Raw genomic sequence first — 18,290 nt, forward strand, 5'->3', positions numbered from 1 at the left:
ACATTTTTAAATTAATTAGGAATCTCTCTAAGCCTACTCAGAGAGTAAATCGGGAGGCTGCCCGATTTAAAAATTAAATGAATTAATAATTGAGTGAAGAAAATGTCTCTTTTAAAATATGTGTGTGTGTTTTTTTTTTAAAGCGAAAATTTTTTCTTTCCAAAAGGGCAAGACTGGAGAGTTAAATCAGCTTTTAAATGCAGTTAAATCAATGCAGGAGAAGACAGTTGTGTTTCAACAGGAGAGAGACCAAGTCATGTTGGCCCTGAAACAAAAACAAATGGAAAATACTGCCCTACAGAATGAGGTATACTTTCACTTTAAAAGAATTATGAATCAAACAATAAGTTTGAGAACTATTAAGAGAACTGGAAAGGTGATCAATGAAAATGAATTTCTCTCTTAGGTGATTTTTCTTACTCTTCCTCTGCTGTGTGGTAGTAAAATTTTAATCTCCCATGGTGTATTTTATTTCAGTCTTCAAAAGTGAAAACCATGGTATATCTTGGATATAAGAAAAATTGCCCACCCATAAAGTATGAAAAAAATGAGATTTGCTGAAAAAGTGGCCTGTCACAAAGAGTACTTTATACAGAATGAATTTTATAATTCCATTTTCCATTATAGCCACAGGGAATAAGATTTTGGGAAGTAAAGCTTCCAGATGCATATTCAAGATGATTTCAAGATAGTTTTTTCCTAGCCTAAATACATTTTACAGTATGAGAAATTGGTATACGATTAATATCTTCAATAGTGGGAAAAAGATTTGATAACAAAATGGTTTGTAGCAGTGGAAAGGGAGCATTTTGTAAAAGAAAAATAATGTCCTCTACCTAGGTTCAACGCTTACGTGACAAAGAATTTCGGTCAAACCAAGAGCTAGAGAGATTGCGTAATCATCTTTTAGAATCAGAAGATTCTTATACCCGTGAAGCTTTGGCTGCAGAAGATAGAGAGGCTAAACTAAGAAAGAAAGTCGCAGTATTGGAGGAAAAGCTAGTTTCATCCTCTAATGCAATGGAAAATGCAAGGTAATTTTTTCATTTTTTTGCATTAACTTTAACTCAACACTTCTTAAATATCAGACTCAGTAAGTATTTTTTGTATGTTAGCTCATCCTTGCAAAATTCGTTATCTGTATTTTATGGATGAAGAAACTGAAGGTAAAGAGATTTAATAACCTGCCCAAGGTAGGCACACAGAGTGTGTGGGGGGGTTTCACACTTGAGTCTGTGAGTCTTAAGTAGATCTGGCATTCAAACTCTCTGTGTCTTGTCCATCACCCTAGATCACTGCCTCTTACCATTTTAGGAGTATAGTTTGAAATTCTGACTGATTTTAATTGTCTCTGTCCGACTCCCAAATAACTATTTATGTGATTTTACTTTTCATCAAATGATCTTAAGCTGAACAGGGTGTGGATGTTAGCAGGAAGAGAGTAAAGGAAGTAGCAAAGTAGAGACCAAGGTCAGTATGAAGAATTAACTGGGTTTATTAGCACTCTTGAGTGACCTGGTCCCTGTTTATATATTTTAGATTTTTATTTCTCTCAATAAAATTTTTTTCTTGTTTTTTTTAGTTATAAAAAGGTTATATTTTTCACGTTTAGGAAAATCACACAGAGCCCCACATGCCCAGAGATAATCTTTTTGTGTGCCTTTTTATACTTTTATGTCTATGTGTATATATTATATACCCTTTTTAAAGCAAAACTGAGATTATAATATTCATACTGTTTTGTAACCTGTTTCTATCAATAATATGAATGTCAGTAACTGTTAAGCCATGCATGTTTGGAATATTTTATGGCTACATAATACGCCATTATTTGGATTTGCCATGATTAACGCAGTCGTTTATTATGTGTTTTAACTTTTCAAAATCACTGAGTGTTGACATGATATCCCAAGACATGTATTTTTGTGTTGATGACAGATTATATCCTTAGGGTAAGTTTTGAGAAATGGAACTTCTAGATCAAGAAGCATTTTAAAACTTCTGAGATTATACTGCCAAATTATTTCACAAAAAATTATGTCTATTTATATTCCTATTAGTTGTATATGCATCTTTTTATTTATCTTTTTACTATTTATGACACAAAGGGAGATAAAATGAGATAATCGTTTCTATCTGTCTGCAAATAAATTATAGGCCAGTAGAGACAATATTCCTGTGAATTAACCCCTACCCCACCTTTGCAGAGTATGTTATTATACCTTCAGACTCAGCTGGAAAACTTGTTTAAAACGGGGATTAAAACAATGAGTGATCATTTGGCTATATGTTTCACTTTGGCAGAAATGCTGTAACATTCTGTATTCTCACTCTTTTTTTGCACTTTTCAAGCCCTTATTTTCTCTTAATTAAAATAGTTTCTAGTCTCTGCACTTTTCATTTATTTTTCATAATAACTTCCAGAATAACCTTCCTTACATAGAGCTGTGATCTTTTTACTCCTTTTTTCAAAAACTGGTCTTGACTCAAGGATGGTCCCAGGGTCTTACCACCTTAGCCTTATTTCACGTTATCAGCTACATCCAGCCAAACTGTATTACTCACTTTCTCAGAGCCACTGTTTTCCTATTTCTTTTTCTTCTGCTTTTTCTTTTCATATGCCTTCTTCTGCCTGAAGAGTGAACCTGATCCCCATCAAGTTGTTCTATGACTCTTGCCTATTCTTCAATTCCATTTTCTTCCTAAAGGGTGCTTTATTTGACACCCCACTTTTCATATCCAAAAACAAACCTTCCTGGTGTGATGTTTTTCCTTTGAACTTGCATAATACTTAGTTTGAGTCTTATAGTTTGAGGGCACTTATATTTTAATTTAGGGTACAGGTAATTGTCGACGTGTCCTATACTGTCTCCCACCCAGTGAAATGTAAAGTCACTGGGAGGTAGGAATGGGCCCATTCGTTTTCTACCTATCACATAGCGTATATTACAGAGTTTAATATATTAGCTATTCAGTAAATACTTGTATGAGTACCTCAGATCTACAAACCGGATTATGGTGGTGTGAGCCGTTACTTAACAATAGTAACACCTGGTATTTATTAACTTTTTGAGTGTCATCATAGCTCATTTCATTCCTACAGTCAACCATTGAGTGATTGCTAACCAGCAAAGTTGAACAAGGTCCAGAGATATTTGGGAGCTGAATTTAGATCTTCTGATTACCAACTTATGCTCTTTCCACAAGAGGGTGCTAATGGGTAAAGTCTCTTCAAAATGAGTTGATCCTAATGAGCTTTAATGGACTGCTCTTGAATAAGAATTTAACCGGAAATTAAAACCCCTGGGAGACTATTGCAGTATTTTGAATGTAATCATTATACATTAAGGAAGTACACCAGTGACATAAGCCTAGATAGGTGCTATCTCTATATCTACCTCTTAGGAATCTCTGGAGTCAGAGATAGAGGTTACTGTGTTTGATATAGGCAGAAAGAAAGATGTTAGTAAAAGATAACTAATATTCAGAGTAGTTCATCAGTGGGATAGCCTTTGGAAAGTTGTGAGTTCACCGGGAATGCAAGGGGGTCAAAGGCAAGGGAGTGTCATAGAATCCATTTTGTATTAAATTGGGAGCTGGACAAAATGACTTCCAGGGTTCCTTACAAAACATTTTATGATAAATTACATCTTAGAGTTTTAGCCTGGAAGCACAAAAATTGCAGGCTATTCATTTGTACCTATTTCTTTTATTTGTATTTTTTAGAAACAAGATCTCACTCTATTGCCCAGGCTAGAGTACAGTGGTGTGATCATAGTTCAGTGCAGCCTCAAACTCCTGGGCTCAAACAGTCCTTTTGCCTTGGCCTCCCAAAGGGCTGGGATTACATGTGAAAGCCACCTCACCTGGCCTACATTTTTATTTTGCTGACTTTTCTTATTTAACTTAATTCTCAGTCTTTAAAAGGACTGCCATTTGTTCAAAGTCACTTTCACAGGAAGAGTGATTGAATTTACAAAAACAGGGCAACAAGTACCAGAAGAACTCTTCAAGTTTCTTTGAAATTTAACTTGAATTTAATGCAGTAAAGTGTAGGAAAGATCACATTAACAGAGATAGATAGCAGGGTGGTAGTTTTCAAGGGAAAGGGGAGTTACTATTTAATGGGTATAGAGTTTCAGTTTGAGAAGGTGAGAAAAGTTCTGGAGATGGATGGTGGTGGTGGTTGTACAACAGTGTGAATGTACTTAGTGCCACTGAACTGTACACTTAAAACTGGTTAAAATGGTAAATTTTATGTATATTTTACCATAATAAAAAATGTAGGATGTTTCATCTTATTAAAGTATCTAAATACTTTGAAATCTAACTTGAATTTAAAGCAATAAGAGGCCAGGGTCGGTGGCTCACGCCTGTAATCCCAGCACTTTAGGAGGCCGAAGTGGGTGGATTACCTGAGGTCAGGAGTTTGAGTCCAGCCTGGCCAACATGGTAAAACCCTGTCTTTACTAAAAATACAAAAATCAGCGGGGCATGGTGGTGGGCACCTGTAACCCCAGCTGCTCAGGAGGCTGAGGCAGGAGAATCACTTGAACCTGGGAGGCGGAGGTTGTGGTGAGCTGTGATTGCGCCACTGCACTCCAGCCTGGGTGACAGAGTGAGACTCTGTCTCAAAAAAAAAAAAAGAAATAAAATAAAGTAATAAGATGTAGGGAAGGTGGCTTCTTCTTGTTAAAGTATCTAAATAGATAGAAGCAGTTTGACTTTTATTCTTTTTGTTTGAAGCCATCAAGCCAGTGTGCAGGTAGAGTCATTGCAAGAACAGTTGAATGTAGTTTCCAAGCAAAGGGATGAAACTGCGCTGCAGCTTTCTGTCTCTCAGGAACAAGTAAAGCAGTATGCTCTGTCACTGGCCAACCTGCAGATGGTACTAGAGCATTTCCAACAAGGTAAGCTCTACGGTCACTCTTTCAATGAAGAAAAATTGTAGTTATTGGTAATTTTGCCTAATTTGAGAGCTATTTTAGATGAGACATGGGGAAATCTCTGAAAGGTTACCCACTGGTAGAGGGGAAAGGTGAGTAGGCATCAAAAAGTTAATTTAGACTCCTTTTACAATTAAGATGAGAAAATAAACTTTATTTAGTAATTATTAAAAATTTGTTTTAGTGTCCTATTACCAGTGAGAGATGAGAGTTGAGGAAATACAAGGAAAGATGATCAAGTACTAAAGAGAATACAAGGAAAGATGATCAAGTAATAAAGAGGAGAATACAAAGAGAGATACACACATACAAAGAATAGTTAGGTTTTAAGATAAGGGCTGGAGGTTGAACCTACTTCAGATAATCATCATTAATTACTGTTCTTTGAAATGGTGATTCACATGTTCATAGCTATTCATCTATGCTTTGAGATAACTACATTTTCTAGTCCATATGGAAGATGCTTTTTTGGAGACACAATAATAGTAACCAGAGCAGTTCTACCCTGAGAACCAAATATACCTTTTCACATTCTACCTCCTATCCTTACATTTACTCACTTTAGATCATTCATCCATCCGTTTGTTTATTCATGCATTTGGTAATTATTGACAGTAAATTAACTGCTAGTTGTGGGAGGTGATTAGGGGATGTGAGAATGAAGAAGTAACAAGGACTCGTAGTTTTATGCCTAAGCAAAACTTTAAATTTGTACCTCTGTGTCCCTTCAAGGTTGAAATCTTAAATTTTAGATATAAGAATTCTTGCCGGGCATGGTGGCTTATGCCTGTAATCCCGGCACTTCAGGAGGCCAAGGCGGGTAGATCACCTGAGGTCAGGAGTTCGAGACTAGCCTGGCCAATGTGGTGAAACCCTGTCTCTACTAAAAATACACAAATTAGCCAGGTGTGGTGGAAGATGCCTGTAATACCAGATACTCGGCTTGAACCCTGGAGGAGGAGGTTGCAGTGAGTGAGCCGAGATGACACCACTGCACTCCAGCCTGGGTGACAGAGTGAGACTCTGTCTCAAAAAAAAAAAAAAAAAAAAAAAATTTGAGGTCTACTTTACAGTATAATGTAATTATTAGAGTGGGTATGTATACAAAGCAATGTGGAACTGAGACTGTAGAGAAAGTGTTGCCAAAGAGGAAATATTTGAGAAGAGTTATGAAGGGAGAGAAGAATCTGCAAGATAGACAAGATGGAGAAGTGTTTAAGCAGAGGAAAGTGATCTCATTACTTTAGTACCACTTAACATTATCAGTAAGGCATATATTCTTTTCTGTTTGAGACATTTGAACTGTTTTCGTTGGATTATTAAAATTTGAAATGGCTTAACATTCTAATTTATCACACGATTGCAAAATACTAATGTAACTTTCTTTTTTCTTTAGAGGAAAAAGCTATGTATTCTGCTGAACTCGAAAAGCAAAAACAGCTTATAGCTGAATGGAAGAAAAAGGCAGAAAATCTGGAAGGAAAAGTGATATCATTACAGGTAGGACAAAATAGTTTTCTCTTGTAGGTTTTATTATTCATGGAACAGTTACTTGTAGAGTCTTTGTCTTGGAAATAATCTCCTAAACTGTTCATTTAGTAAATTTTCTACCCTGAATCCAGCCCTCTGCTGTAGCTTGACAGTGAACAAGATACCCAGGATTTCCCTAAGGTGTCATAGTTTAGAGTAGACACAGCAAATGTAAGATGATAGAACATTTAAATTTTTTGGCACATAGAGGTATTTTAGAGGTCTCTGGGGAAAAAAAACACCCAAATTAATCTATAATTTTAACTTTATAATTTTCTCTCTTTTTTTTTTTTTTTTTTCGAGACCTAGTTTCGCTCTTGTTACCCAGGCTGGAGTGCAATGACATGATCTTGGCCCACCACAACCTTTGCCTTCCAGGTTCAAGCAGTTCTCCTGCCTCAGCCTCCCAAGTAGCTGGGATTACAGGCATGCACCACCATACCCAGCTAATTTTGTATTTTTAATAGAGATGGGGTTTCACCACTTTGGTCAGGCTGGTCTCGAACTCCTGACCTCAGGTGATCCACCCACCTCAGCCTCCCAAAGTGCTGGAATTACAGGCGAGAGCCACTGCGCCTGGCGTGTAATTTTCTTTTTTCAACAAAATTTTGAATTTGTACCTCTGTGAGCACTCATTTCACATGGATTAAAACAATATATATCATCCCATTAAATCTTTTTCTTTTGTATAATAACATCATCCTTTAAAATATTTTTCTATTACATACTATATTTCATACATACAAAAATTATATATAAGGAATAAATAAAAATGAACCCCTATGAAGAGATAGGACACCAAAACAACATGCTTTTGGATTTAGGAGAAACTTTTCTTTTTTTTTTTTTTTTTCAGACGGAGTCTTGCTCTGTCGCCCATGCTGGAGTGCAGTGGCGCTATCTCGGCTCACTGCAAACTCCCCCTCCCGGGTTCATGCCATTCTCCTGCCTCAGCCTTCCGAGTAGCTGGGACTACAGGCGCCCGCCACCACACCTGGCTAATTTTTTGTATTTTTAGTAGAGAGGAGGTTTCACCATGTTAGCCAGGATAGTCTCGATCTCCTGACTTCGTGATCCGCCTGCCTCGGCCTCCCAAAGTGCTGGGATTACCCATCATGCCCGGCCTAGGAGAAGCTTTTCTATGTCATAAATAGACTGTCAATAACTGGTAGAAAATGATAAAATTCATTTACCTGACATTAGTGGAGGTAATTATGCTGTTCTTCAGGAACATTAACGTCCCAAGTAAGTGAAGATATACTTCCTAATAAAGTTTTAACATTTTAATTATTAAATGGCTGCAAAACAATTTAGATAATATGTGTAAAATATAAGGCTAACAATGCACCAAATACCCACACTGTCACCACCCAGCGTAAGAAATAAAGCTTCATCCTTTGAAGTTCCTTATGCACCCCTTCACATCCCATTCTCATCTTCCACCTCTTAGGCAACCACTATTCCAAAATGTTATGTTTATTACCTCCTTATTTTGTTTGGTTTTCTTTTTTCTTTTTCTGCTTGTTTTCTTTATGGTTCTTATCACATAGGTTTGAAGCTCCAAACAATCCATTGTTTGGTTTTGCATATTTTTGAAGTCTATGTAAATGGAATTTGAACTATATGTAAATTCAGTAATTTTTCTGAGACTTTTTTTTTTTTTTTTTTTTTTATGAGACGGCGTTTCGCTCTTTTGCTCAGGCTGGAGTGCAAGGGCGTGATCTCAGCTCACTACAGTCTTTGCCCTGGGTTCAAGTGATTCTCCTGCCTCAGCCTCCCAAGTAGCTGGGATTATAGGCGCCCACCGTCACGCCTGGCTAATTTTTGTATTTTTTGTAGCGACAGGGTTTCACCATGTTGGCCAGGCTGTTCTTGAACTCCTGACTTCAGGTGATCCATCCACATCAGCCTCCCAAAGTGCTGGGATTATAGGCATGAGCCACCGCGCCCGGCTGAGACTTGCTTTTTTAAAAAACTTACCATAGTGTTTATGAGATTCAGTCATATTACTGTGTGTTACTGTATGTAGGTGATTTGTTATTTTCATTTCTGTATGCATTGCGTTAGTATATAATTTACCCATTTTATTGATAGAGTATTTCAGATATCTTCTAAACATACAAGAGTTTTTTTAGATGTATATCTTGATTGGAATTGCTGAGTTATAGGACATATATGGTCAACTTCAACTTTATTAGATGATTAATTGTTTTCTGAAGTGGTTGTGCTAATTTACTCCTACTAGCAGGCACATGACTTCTTGTTCTACATCCTTGTCAACACTTGACATTGTCAGACTTTCAAAGTTTTTGACAATCTGATGGGTAAGAAGTGTCTTAGTCCATTTTGTGCTGATACGATAGAATACCACAGACTGGTTTATTTATAGTGAACAGAAATGTAGTAGCTCACGGGTTCTGGAAGCTGGGAAATCCAAGATTAAGGTGCCAGCAACTGGTAAACCTCCTTGCTACATCATCCCATGGCAAAGAGAGGGTAAGATGAGAGAGGAAGAGGGGGCCAAACTCCTCTTGTAAGGAACCTACTCCCTTGATTATGAACCCACTCCCACAGTAAGGACATTAATCTGTTCATGAGGGTGGTGCCCCCATGAACCAAACACCTCCCATCAGGCCCCACCTCCCAATACTGCCACATTGGGAATCAGGTTTTCAGCAAATGAACTTGTGGGTATACATTCAAGCCATAGCAGAAGGGCTATCTTCCTGTGGTCTTAATTTGCACTTCCCTAATTACCAGTGAGGTCAAGCATCTTTTAATATGTTTATTGACCATTTATACTTACTTGTCAGCTGATTAATACATTTAAAAAGATGTATTTTATCTAATACTCTTAGTAGTTTCTAGTGGATCCAGAGTATACAGTCTGAGGAACTGCTAGAATGGAAGTCCAGATCTTCTTCTCTTTTTTTCTTAGAGACAGTCTTGCTTTGTTGTCCAGGCTGGTCTCAAACTCCTGGGCTCAAACAGTCCTCCTGTCTTGGCCTCACAAAGTGTTGGAATTACAGGTGTGAGCCTCTATGCCTGGCATTTTTTTCTTATTTTAATTAGAGATGAAATCTTGCTATGTTTCCCTGGCTGGAATGCAGTGGCTCTTCACCAGTGTGATCATAATAGTGCACTACAGCCTTGCATTTCTGGACTCAAGCAATCCTCCTGCCTCAGCTTTTTGACTAGCTGGGACTATAGGCATGTGTCACAGCACCCAGCCAAATCTTCTTTTAAAACTAGTTTTATTTTTTAAAATTTAAAATGTAATATACATTTAAAAGAAGAACAAAATAAATGAGAAGAAATTGAGGGAATTAATAAAAATAAAAGCTGTAATTAATGAAATAAAAACCAAACAACTGGTAGAAAGAATAACAAAATCTAAATGCTGATTTTGGAAAAAATCTAAGCGTAGATTTAAGCTTTAATAACTTCATAAGTACAAATGGTGTGGGGTTAAATCATTTGAAAGTTTAAATTTCCTTCACACTAAATTTAGTTTTGTGGATTTTTGAATAGCAAATATTTTATTTAAAATTTTTAATTTCAGTCCCTCTATATATCAATCAGGGTTCAACCCCTAAAAGCAGAATCAATAGGGTGTGTATGTATATGTGCCAAATTTATATATGTGATATATATGGATACCCACATGCAATTTATTACAAGGAATTGGCTACAAGATTGTAGCAGCTGGCTAAGCAAGTCTGAAATTTGTAGGGTTGGCAGTCAAGATGGGAAGCCCACATCAAAGGCAGGCTGGAACTCAGCAGGCATGGGCCAAAGCTGTTGTCCACAAGCAGCCAGGAAAGGAAAGTCACAAGCAGGATGGAACTCCATAGACACAGGCGGAAGCTGTGGTCCAAAGAAGGAATTTCTTCTTTTTTAGGGGGAAGCCTAAACCCTGGCTTTTAAGAACTTTAAAACTGATTCAATCAGGCCCACCCAAATTATCCAGAATAATGTGCCTTTCTTGAATTCAACTGATTAAGGACTTTGATTACATTTGCAGAATACCTTCACAGCAACATCTAGATCATGTTTGATTGAATAACTGGGGACTGTGATCTATCCAGGATGACACAGTAAAAGGCTGTCACACTGATTGAAGATGGCAAAACTTGACCTTAAATTTACATGGGAGAATACTTGAGAATAGCCAAGAAAATTATGAGAAATAATGCAGTAAAGAGAGACCTGCCTACTAGATGTCATAATAGAACCATAAATCGATACAGTATTGACTAGATTAGTGGATTAAAGAGAATCCAGAAATAGAGCCCAGGATACATTTGAGAATTTGAAACTAAAACCTAAATTAATTTAATGAGAAAAAGGATAGCTTATCTAATTAATGATGTTGATAAAACCATCTGTCCATAAGGAAGGAAGAAAAAAAAAAACAGACCCCCATCTTACATCATAAACAAAAGTAAAGTCTAATTGTATTAAAGCAGGGATTCTCAACTGGGAGTGGTGCTGATTATCTGGGAATAGATGGCATTTATTGGGCAAGGAATGCCAAAGCCACTTCCATTAAGAAACACTGTGTTAAAGATTTAAATATATTACAAAATATCTTGTAATAAAATCTGGACGACAACATTTACATTCTAAGGGCAAGGAGGATCCTAACCAAGACTAAAACTTAAGAAGCTATAAAAGCAAAGTAGAACATGATTGACTATATAGTATTTAAAATGTTTACATGACAAAAGATATCATAGAGTCAGTAGAAAAATGGCAGATATGGTAACGATATTTGCTTAGCACAGGTGAAAAAGCTTCATATCTACTATACAAGGTGCTCTTACAGATGGACAGGAGAAATACAACTCAGTAGAATCTTGGGCAATGTATGCAAAGAGGTTTTCACAGAAGGACAGATCCAGCTTGCCCTGTAAACATGAAAAGTAATGCTCAAATTCACTAGTAGTGGTCAGGGAAATAAAATTTAAAGTAACAAAGTCATAATCAAGCATCACTGTATTAGATTTTCAAAAATTAAAAAGAGAACATTTGTTGATATGTTTCTGGACTTTCTATATCTTTGTTTTTTTGTAGTTTATGTTGTTACTTTTTTTTTTTTTTTACTTCTGTCATCATGTTGTCTTTCAGTGGCATCTGCTCTTTTTATTTAGTTCCTCTAAATGAGGCAGTATTGTATTGAAAAGAATGTGGGTTCTGCCTTTGATACTTATTGGTTGGATACATTTGTCCAAGGTCATAGAGGTGCAGCTTCACCAGCTGAAATGTAGAGGTTGACTCTAAGATGTCTCTCAGCCTTATAGTTTGTGAAATAATTTTTGCGTACTTTTTTTTAATAAAGTTTTCTTTCTCAGAAACGTTTGGATGAAGCAAATGCTGCATTGGATTCAGCATCAAGACTTACAGAACAGTTAGATGTAAAAGAAGAACAAATTGAAGAACTTAAAAAACAAAGTAGGCTTTTTTTCTTTTCATTTTTTTCCCCCACTACAATACTGATATTAAGTCAAATGTAGTCTTCTGTCATAAATTGGCATAGTTGAGTGAGACCAACTTCATTGATGTGTGACTTCCATTTGTATCTTCCCTGACTGATTTGCTTCAATTTAAGTATGGTCCTAGTGAAACCAGAGTCATTAAGTTAGCCCTGGCTGTCCAGTTAGTTTTCCTGGATGTTGAGGCAATGCCATTGCGCTGGCTGTCACCCTGTTGACCATCAGAGGGGTTGATTGGACTGATTTGACTTTTTATGGATATGATTTCTCCCTTAGCAGTTCATGTGCATCTTGCCTAAAGCCATCTGATCTGTTAGAGAAGGCAGAATTCTCAAATAAAAGAGTAACTTTCTGTAGAATGAATGTCTGGGTATAGCTAGATATTTTTTTTTTTTTTTTTGAGACGGAGTCTCGCTCTGTCTCCCAGGCTGGAGTGCAGTGGCGCGATCTCGGCTCACTGCAAGCTCCGCCTCCCAGGTTCACAGCGTTCTCCTGCCTCAGCCTCTCCGAGTAGCTGGGACTACAGGCGCCCGCCACCACGCCCGGCTAATTTTTTGTATTTTTAGTAGAGACGGGGTTTCACCGTGGTCTCGATCTCCTGACCTCGTGATCCGCCCGCCTCGGCCTCCCAAAGTGCTGGGATTACAAGCGTGAGCCACCGCGCCTGGCCGGGTATAGCTAGATTTTTATGATTGTAGATGGTGTTTTACCACAGGTGCGTCATGTATTTTTTGATGTTTATAAGGTGTCCCATATGCCCTGTCCGTTCCCTAAGGTATGTCCTATGCTTAGGATTATTAATTGGTTCAGTGATCAGGTGGCTTACAGGGCTTTGTTGAATCCAACAGCTGACAAAGATGGCATATCCTCGTTTCATCTCTGATTTAGAGGCAATTAGGAAGTCAAAACTATTCTAGGGCTGCATTTAGTAGGTAATGATTCAAGGTTATTGGAAAGGTGATAACGGAGCCTAGAAATGCATCAACTTTAGATGTCTAGGTTAGGCACAATAGTAACAAGGCATGTAGTTAAGAAATACATGCCACCTAAGATGAAATTAGAAATAAGCAAAAATAGAAGGAGATAGTACAGCAGAGGAGCTGTGAACAACAGAAGCAGCGACTTAGACACTAGGGAGGCAAGCCGGCAGGAACCACTGACGCATGGACACCAAAGGACAAGCCAAAGTAAGCTGGCCTAAATCCCGCAGGAGACAGGAGAGGGGAGATTTTTAGGAATACAAAGAAAAAAAGATAGATGTGAAGTAATTGTCCTCAAAATGACTTGATTCTGAGGCAAGTTACTGCCCAACCAAAAGTCTTCTACCTTGTAAGACTTGGCCAGGCTAAGATCTCTAAATCTAGTAGAGGGCCTGGAAATGGGCAGCAGGGAAACAATTATATATTGAGTGTCTATTATGGACATTTGACATAACATTTATGCACTTGTTCAGACACTCATTTAGTCTTCTCATTATTTACTTTTTATAAGCATCTCTAAAATAAGTGGTATTATCCATTTTATAGATTAAAGAGGCAAGATTTGAACTCCGATCTTTTTACCTATTACCATAATTCATGGTCTTTCCGTGTTATTGTAGCCCTATCAGGAAAATGGTTATTTATAGTCTGACTTGTATTTTGTTCTGTATATCTCCAGTTTCCCCTGAAAATATGGTAGCATCTTCTGTATTGTGCCCTAGCATTGAAATGGTTGCCTTTACCAAGAGCAGTATTTATTTAGAAAACAGTCTAGTTAGATCGAAGGCCAGTGCAACTACAGCATTATCTGGAAGACATATGGGCAACTGAGAGGAGGCACACTGGGAACTGATAATCCTCGGGTTGGGCTAGACTAATGGAGGTGAAACAGCAGTGTTGTGAACCAGCTCATTGCTTTGTGACAACTCAGTGCTATATGTTATGCTACTATAATATCTAAGGCCACATCCTCTTTTAGACACCTGCCTGAGTAATTCCCAATAGTTGATGGTAAATTTAAAATTCTATGATTTATTGTAGTTAATAAATATTATCACAGTTCTTGAAATACAGGTTGAGCATCCCTAATCCAAAGTCTGAAATGCTCCAAAGTCTAAAACTTTTTGAATGCTGATATATGCTCAAATGAAATGCTTATTGGAGCATTTTGGATTTTGGATTTTTGGATTAGGGATGCTCAGCCGGTAGTACTATAATGTAGATATTCCAAAGTCTGAAAAATCCAAAATCTGAGACACTTCTGGTTCCAAGCATTTTGGGTAAGAGATACTTAACCTGTATTTAGTACTTGTTCAGACACTCATTTAAGCCCCCACTAGTAGAATATTTTCAGAAGTTCTTGATTATAGATGATAAAGCTTAGGTGGAAGATACTAATATTCATTGTAAATGTATACGAACTTTGGATTCATTTTGTGGAATCAGTATTAGCTACAGAGAAAGCTCTGATTATGCTTGTATAACTGGTATTTGAAAGGGCAGGCAAGAGGCCAGTGTTGCACAGACAGGAAGGGGTGTAAAGAGACAGTTGGTTCTGTTATGTCTGTAAGTCATTCTTGCCATTTACAGCTCTTCTTAACAATCTGTTTTCTTATATTATCTAAGTGCTTTAATATCACTTTTATATCTCTAAATACAAATGCAATTTTATTTTCTCAAAGCTGCACTCTTGATTCGATAATGTAAACAAAACTTTGATTAGCTCACTTGTTTCAAAAGAATCACTGTATATTTTCTCTCCTAGATCATTAAGTACTTTAAATGTTGATTGATGTTGTAATACTGTACTTTATTTTTAACACAAAACTTGGCCAGACAGCAAAAATATTTGCCAGGAGAAACAATTTTGAAAAAGACAGATTGCCTTTTGTTGGAAGAAAGTACATGGAGACTTGAATTGTAAAGGCAAAGTATTGTTTTACTTCTAAGCATCTGTAGACTAATGATTAGTCGATACACAGTTTCAGCATTTAAACAATATTAGGAAGCTCACTTTTAAAAGTATTTTATTCCAAATGGTTGATTATGTCATTGCTACCAGAGATGAGATGATTCAGTCTGGTCAAACATATGAAAAAGGGAGCTGTTGCAAATAGCGCCAATATTGAAACAGTAGACTGTTGATAATTTCAGTCATTTCTTAAGAGTATGTATGTGCATCTGTGCTTATGAATTAAGAGTATTTTTGGGCCTTGTGTGAAAAGTATGAAGGCAGATGCTTATCAGGCACTAAGTATTTAATGAGAACCAACTGCTTGGCTTCCCATTAGGTGCTATATGAGATACTAGATAGTATCCCTTTTCCAAGGAGTTTAGCTAAGGAAATGACACATCGTGTAGATACCCCGTAGGTTAGTAATTGAAGACAGTGGTGCACAACAGTGATCATAAGACAGGGCATATTTGGTTCCTCCAGAATCCCATTAAGGGTCAGGCAGCATTCCATGGAGAAAAGGAACTTGAGTAGAGACATAAACCAGTAGTAGGGAACTGTTTAAATCTTTCTCCCTGTCTCCCTCCCCCTCTATCCCTCTTCCCGGGAAAGTAATGAAGAAAATAAATCCTACGATCCTAAGAGTACTATAGTTTAATAGACAGTGTTGGTTGTTAAAAGAATTACTGCTATCCTTCCTTTTAAAAAATTATTCTTTCAGCATTTTACCTGAAAATGTTCTTCAATACAGTTCCAAAGACTTCACATACCATCCCATATCCAAACTCAATACAGTGGCCTATGAAGCACATATGACAGTCGTTTTCATTAACTACTCTGAGCTGATCAGAGTTCAGAATTCCATGGAATTGTTATTGATGAGAAATTATACACCTGTGACTGAACCATTAAAATGTGTTATCTTGCTATATTTATGGCCAAATTTGACATTTTCCTTTCCTTCTTGTTCTCTACCATCATCCTTGACATAAATTCCTGCTAAATGAAAATGATTTGGCTGGGCATGGTGGCTCACACCTGTAATCCCAGCACTTTGGGAGGCCAAGGTGGGTGGATCACCTGAGGTCAGGAGTTTGAGACCAGCCTGGCCAACATGGTGAAACCCCGTCTCTACTAAAAATATAAAAATTAGCCAGGCATGGTGGCTCATGCCTGTAGTCCCAGCTTCTTGGGAGGCTGAGCCAAAAGAATTGCCTGAACCTGGGAGATGGAGGTTGCAGTGAGTCGAGATCACGCCACTGCACTCCAGCCTGGGCAACAGAGTGAAACTTGGTCTCAAAAAAAAAAAAAGAAAAAAAAAAAATGATTGGATAAATTGAAATAAAAAGCACAAGATATTGTTATTTTGATAACTATGATTCAGAAAGGTGGTGAATTTTATGGTGTGCAAAGAAAAGTGAGTTTTTATAAGCAATACAAATTTAGTTCTAACATCAGGAAGATCTTTTGGTCTGTCTGCTAGTTTTTACCTGTATCTGAAAAGGCAGCATAACTGATTTTTTTTTTAAGAAGGTTGAATGACTACTTTTAAAAGTCTCCTATGAGTTGAGAATGGAAAATTTCCTTAGACCATTTTTTAAAAGAAAATCTAGAAGAATGTATAAAATGAGTCCCAGTAAAACTTACTGTAATATGAAGCATAAAAACATGTTTTAAAGCTACAGATATAAAAGAAGCTTAAAATGTTTTTCATGGAACTACCTTTACGGTGCTAGATGGTAAAGTTTTTATTTTAAATAAAGGCATTCCGTTTTCCAGGACATGATTTATACAAGAAAACATATAATGTCCTGTTGAACATAGGCCAAATACATTCCCAGACGCTTTGTTACCCAAACCTTTTGAGGGATTTCTTTATAGATGTTTTTGGCAGAAGTGGTGATTTTAGAGGAAACATATAAGAAGTACCAGATGCAGTTTTCTGAATTGCCATAAATGGTTAAAAAATTATTTTGATGATATAAACATCTGGGTATACTAGACAATGCCAAAATATGAGTTAAGAAAAAAGTGTATGTCAATTAGGTAAATAATTAAACCTTTTTCAACTGAACTGTATTTTAGAAATTGCAGTTTAAAAAAAATTCCTCTAAGTTTAAAGGGAAAAGTAAATGATATAGCAATAAGAATGTTTTGAGTTAATGTGTTTTGTGTCCTTGCCTTTATTTCTTTATGTATGGATGAGTACATAATTCAGAACATAAATTGTTCTTTTTGTCCAGTGTTCTGTTCTTTGCAGATATTCTCTTTTCCCAGAGAAAATCAATCATTATTTGACTTATTTCTCAAATATTCATTGTTTATTTGCTGTGTGCTAAGCACTGCAGTAGGACTAAAGATATAAAGACAGGAGACAAGGGTCCTGCCTTCAGGAGGTTTATAGTCAGGCAAGAAGGGAAGATGACATGCATCAAATATGTGCAACAAATGGTTTAGAAAGGAAAGAGCTATCCTTTGTACTTGGTGTTGGTAGCATGGAAGGGTAGAAAAGGTTAGTGAAGGGCTCACTTGAAATTACTTGAATGGTGAATAGGTATAGCTAACAAGGCAGAGAGTTGGGGAAGAGTGTTCTAGACAGAGGGAGGAATTCCTGTGAAACTGCGTGGCATAATCTGGAAACTGGCTGAAGATACAGTTGACTAGTAATGACCAAGGGTGGTGGGTATGTGTGCACATGCATGTGTTGGAGTGGAGTGCTGAGAAGGTGGAGGTAGAAGTGGGTTGCCGTGTGGAAATAAGAATCTCTTAGTATGGATCACAAACACAAATTGTAAACTGAGCCTATGATGATAATATAAAAGAGCACATGAAACTAGGTAGCGACGGATCATTTGAAGAGTGTTTCTTATGGAGGAAGCAGATTCTCAGCTCCGCCCAGCTGCTGCCATGCAGGAATGTGGGCCCAGTGTTGCCATGTCTTCAGATCTTTGAAGAGACCCTGGAAATCTGCATTTTTTTCATGAAATATCCCATTAAAAAATTAATTTCAACTTGTGGATTCAAGGGTACCTGTACAGGGTTACTTGTACAGATTTATTACTGCTTGACACTGAGGTTTGGGGTACAAATGATCTCGTCACCCGGGTAGTGAGCATAGTACCTATTAGGTTGTTTTTCAGCCCTTCTCCTCCTCTCCCTTTTCCCTCTCTGGTATCTCCAGTGTCTGCTGTTCCCATCTTTATGTCCATATGTACCCAATGTGTGGCTCCCACCTGAAAGTAAGAAAGTGTGTAACACTTTTAAAATTAAATATATATTCTGTCTCACATGCCAGAGGAGTAACAATTAAATATATAACCACTCATAATATTTACTCTTTTTAAAAAAATTAGTTCTGTTTCAGTATGGAGAAATATAGTTCAGA

At 37.1% G+C, this 18,290-nt stretch overlaps 1 protein-coding gene across 7 annotated transcripts in view; it reads left to right on the top strand.

Annotated features, from left to right (window-relative positions):
- The window catches only part of TRIP11 (thyroid hormone receptor interactor 11), a 79,138-nt gene that overhangs the window by 44,395 nt on the left and 16,453 nt on the right, over positions 1-18,290 (top strand). For 3 of the 7 annotated variants that reach the window (XM_055288365.2, XM_055288367.2, XM_055288369.2), the window contains exons 12-16: positions 167-307; positions 841-1,034; positions 4,747-4,910; positions 6,343-6,446; positions 11,831-11,930. In XM_055288365.2, the coding sequence (XP_055144340.1) occupies positions 167-307; positions 841-1,034; positions 4,747-4,910; positions 6,343-6,446; positions 11,831-11,930 (703 nt within the window). Of the gene's footprint in view, positions 1-166; positions 308-840; positions 1,035-1,409; positions 1,471-3,103; positions 3,221-4,746; positions 4,911-6,342; positions 6,447-11,830; positions 11,931-18,290 lie in introns of those variants that run through there. The other 4 variants (XR_008659351.2, XR_008659353.2, XR_008659352.2 and 1 more) reach the window with 4 other exon arrangements.

The sequence above is a fragment of the Symphalangus syndactylus genome, chromosome 8 (assembly GCF_028878055.3).
Source record: "Symphalangus syndactylus isolate Jambi chromosome 8, NHGRI_mSymSyn1-v2.1_pri, whole genome shotgun sequence".
NCBI lineage: Eukaryota > Metazoa > Chordata > Mammalia > Primates > Hylobatidae > Symphalangus > Symphalangus syndactylus.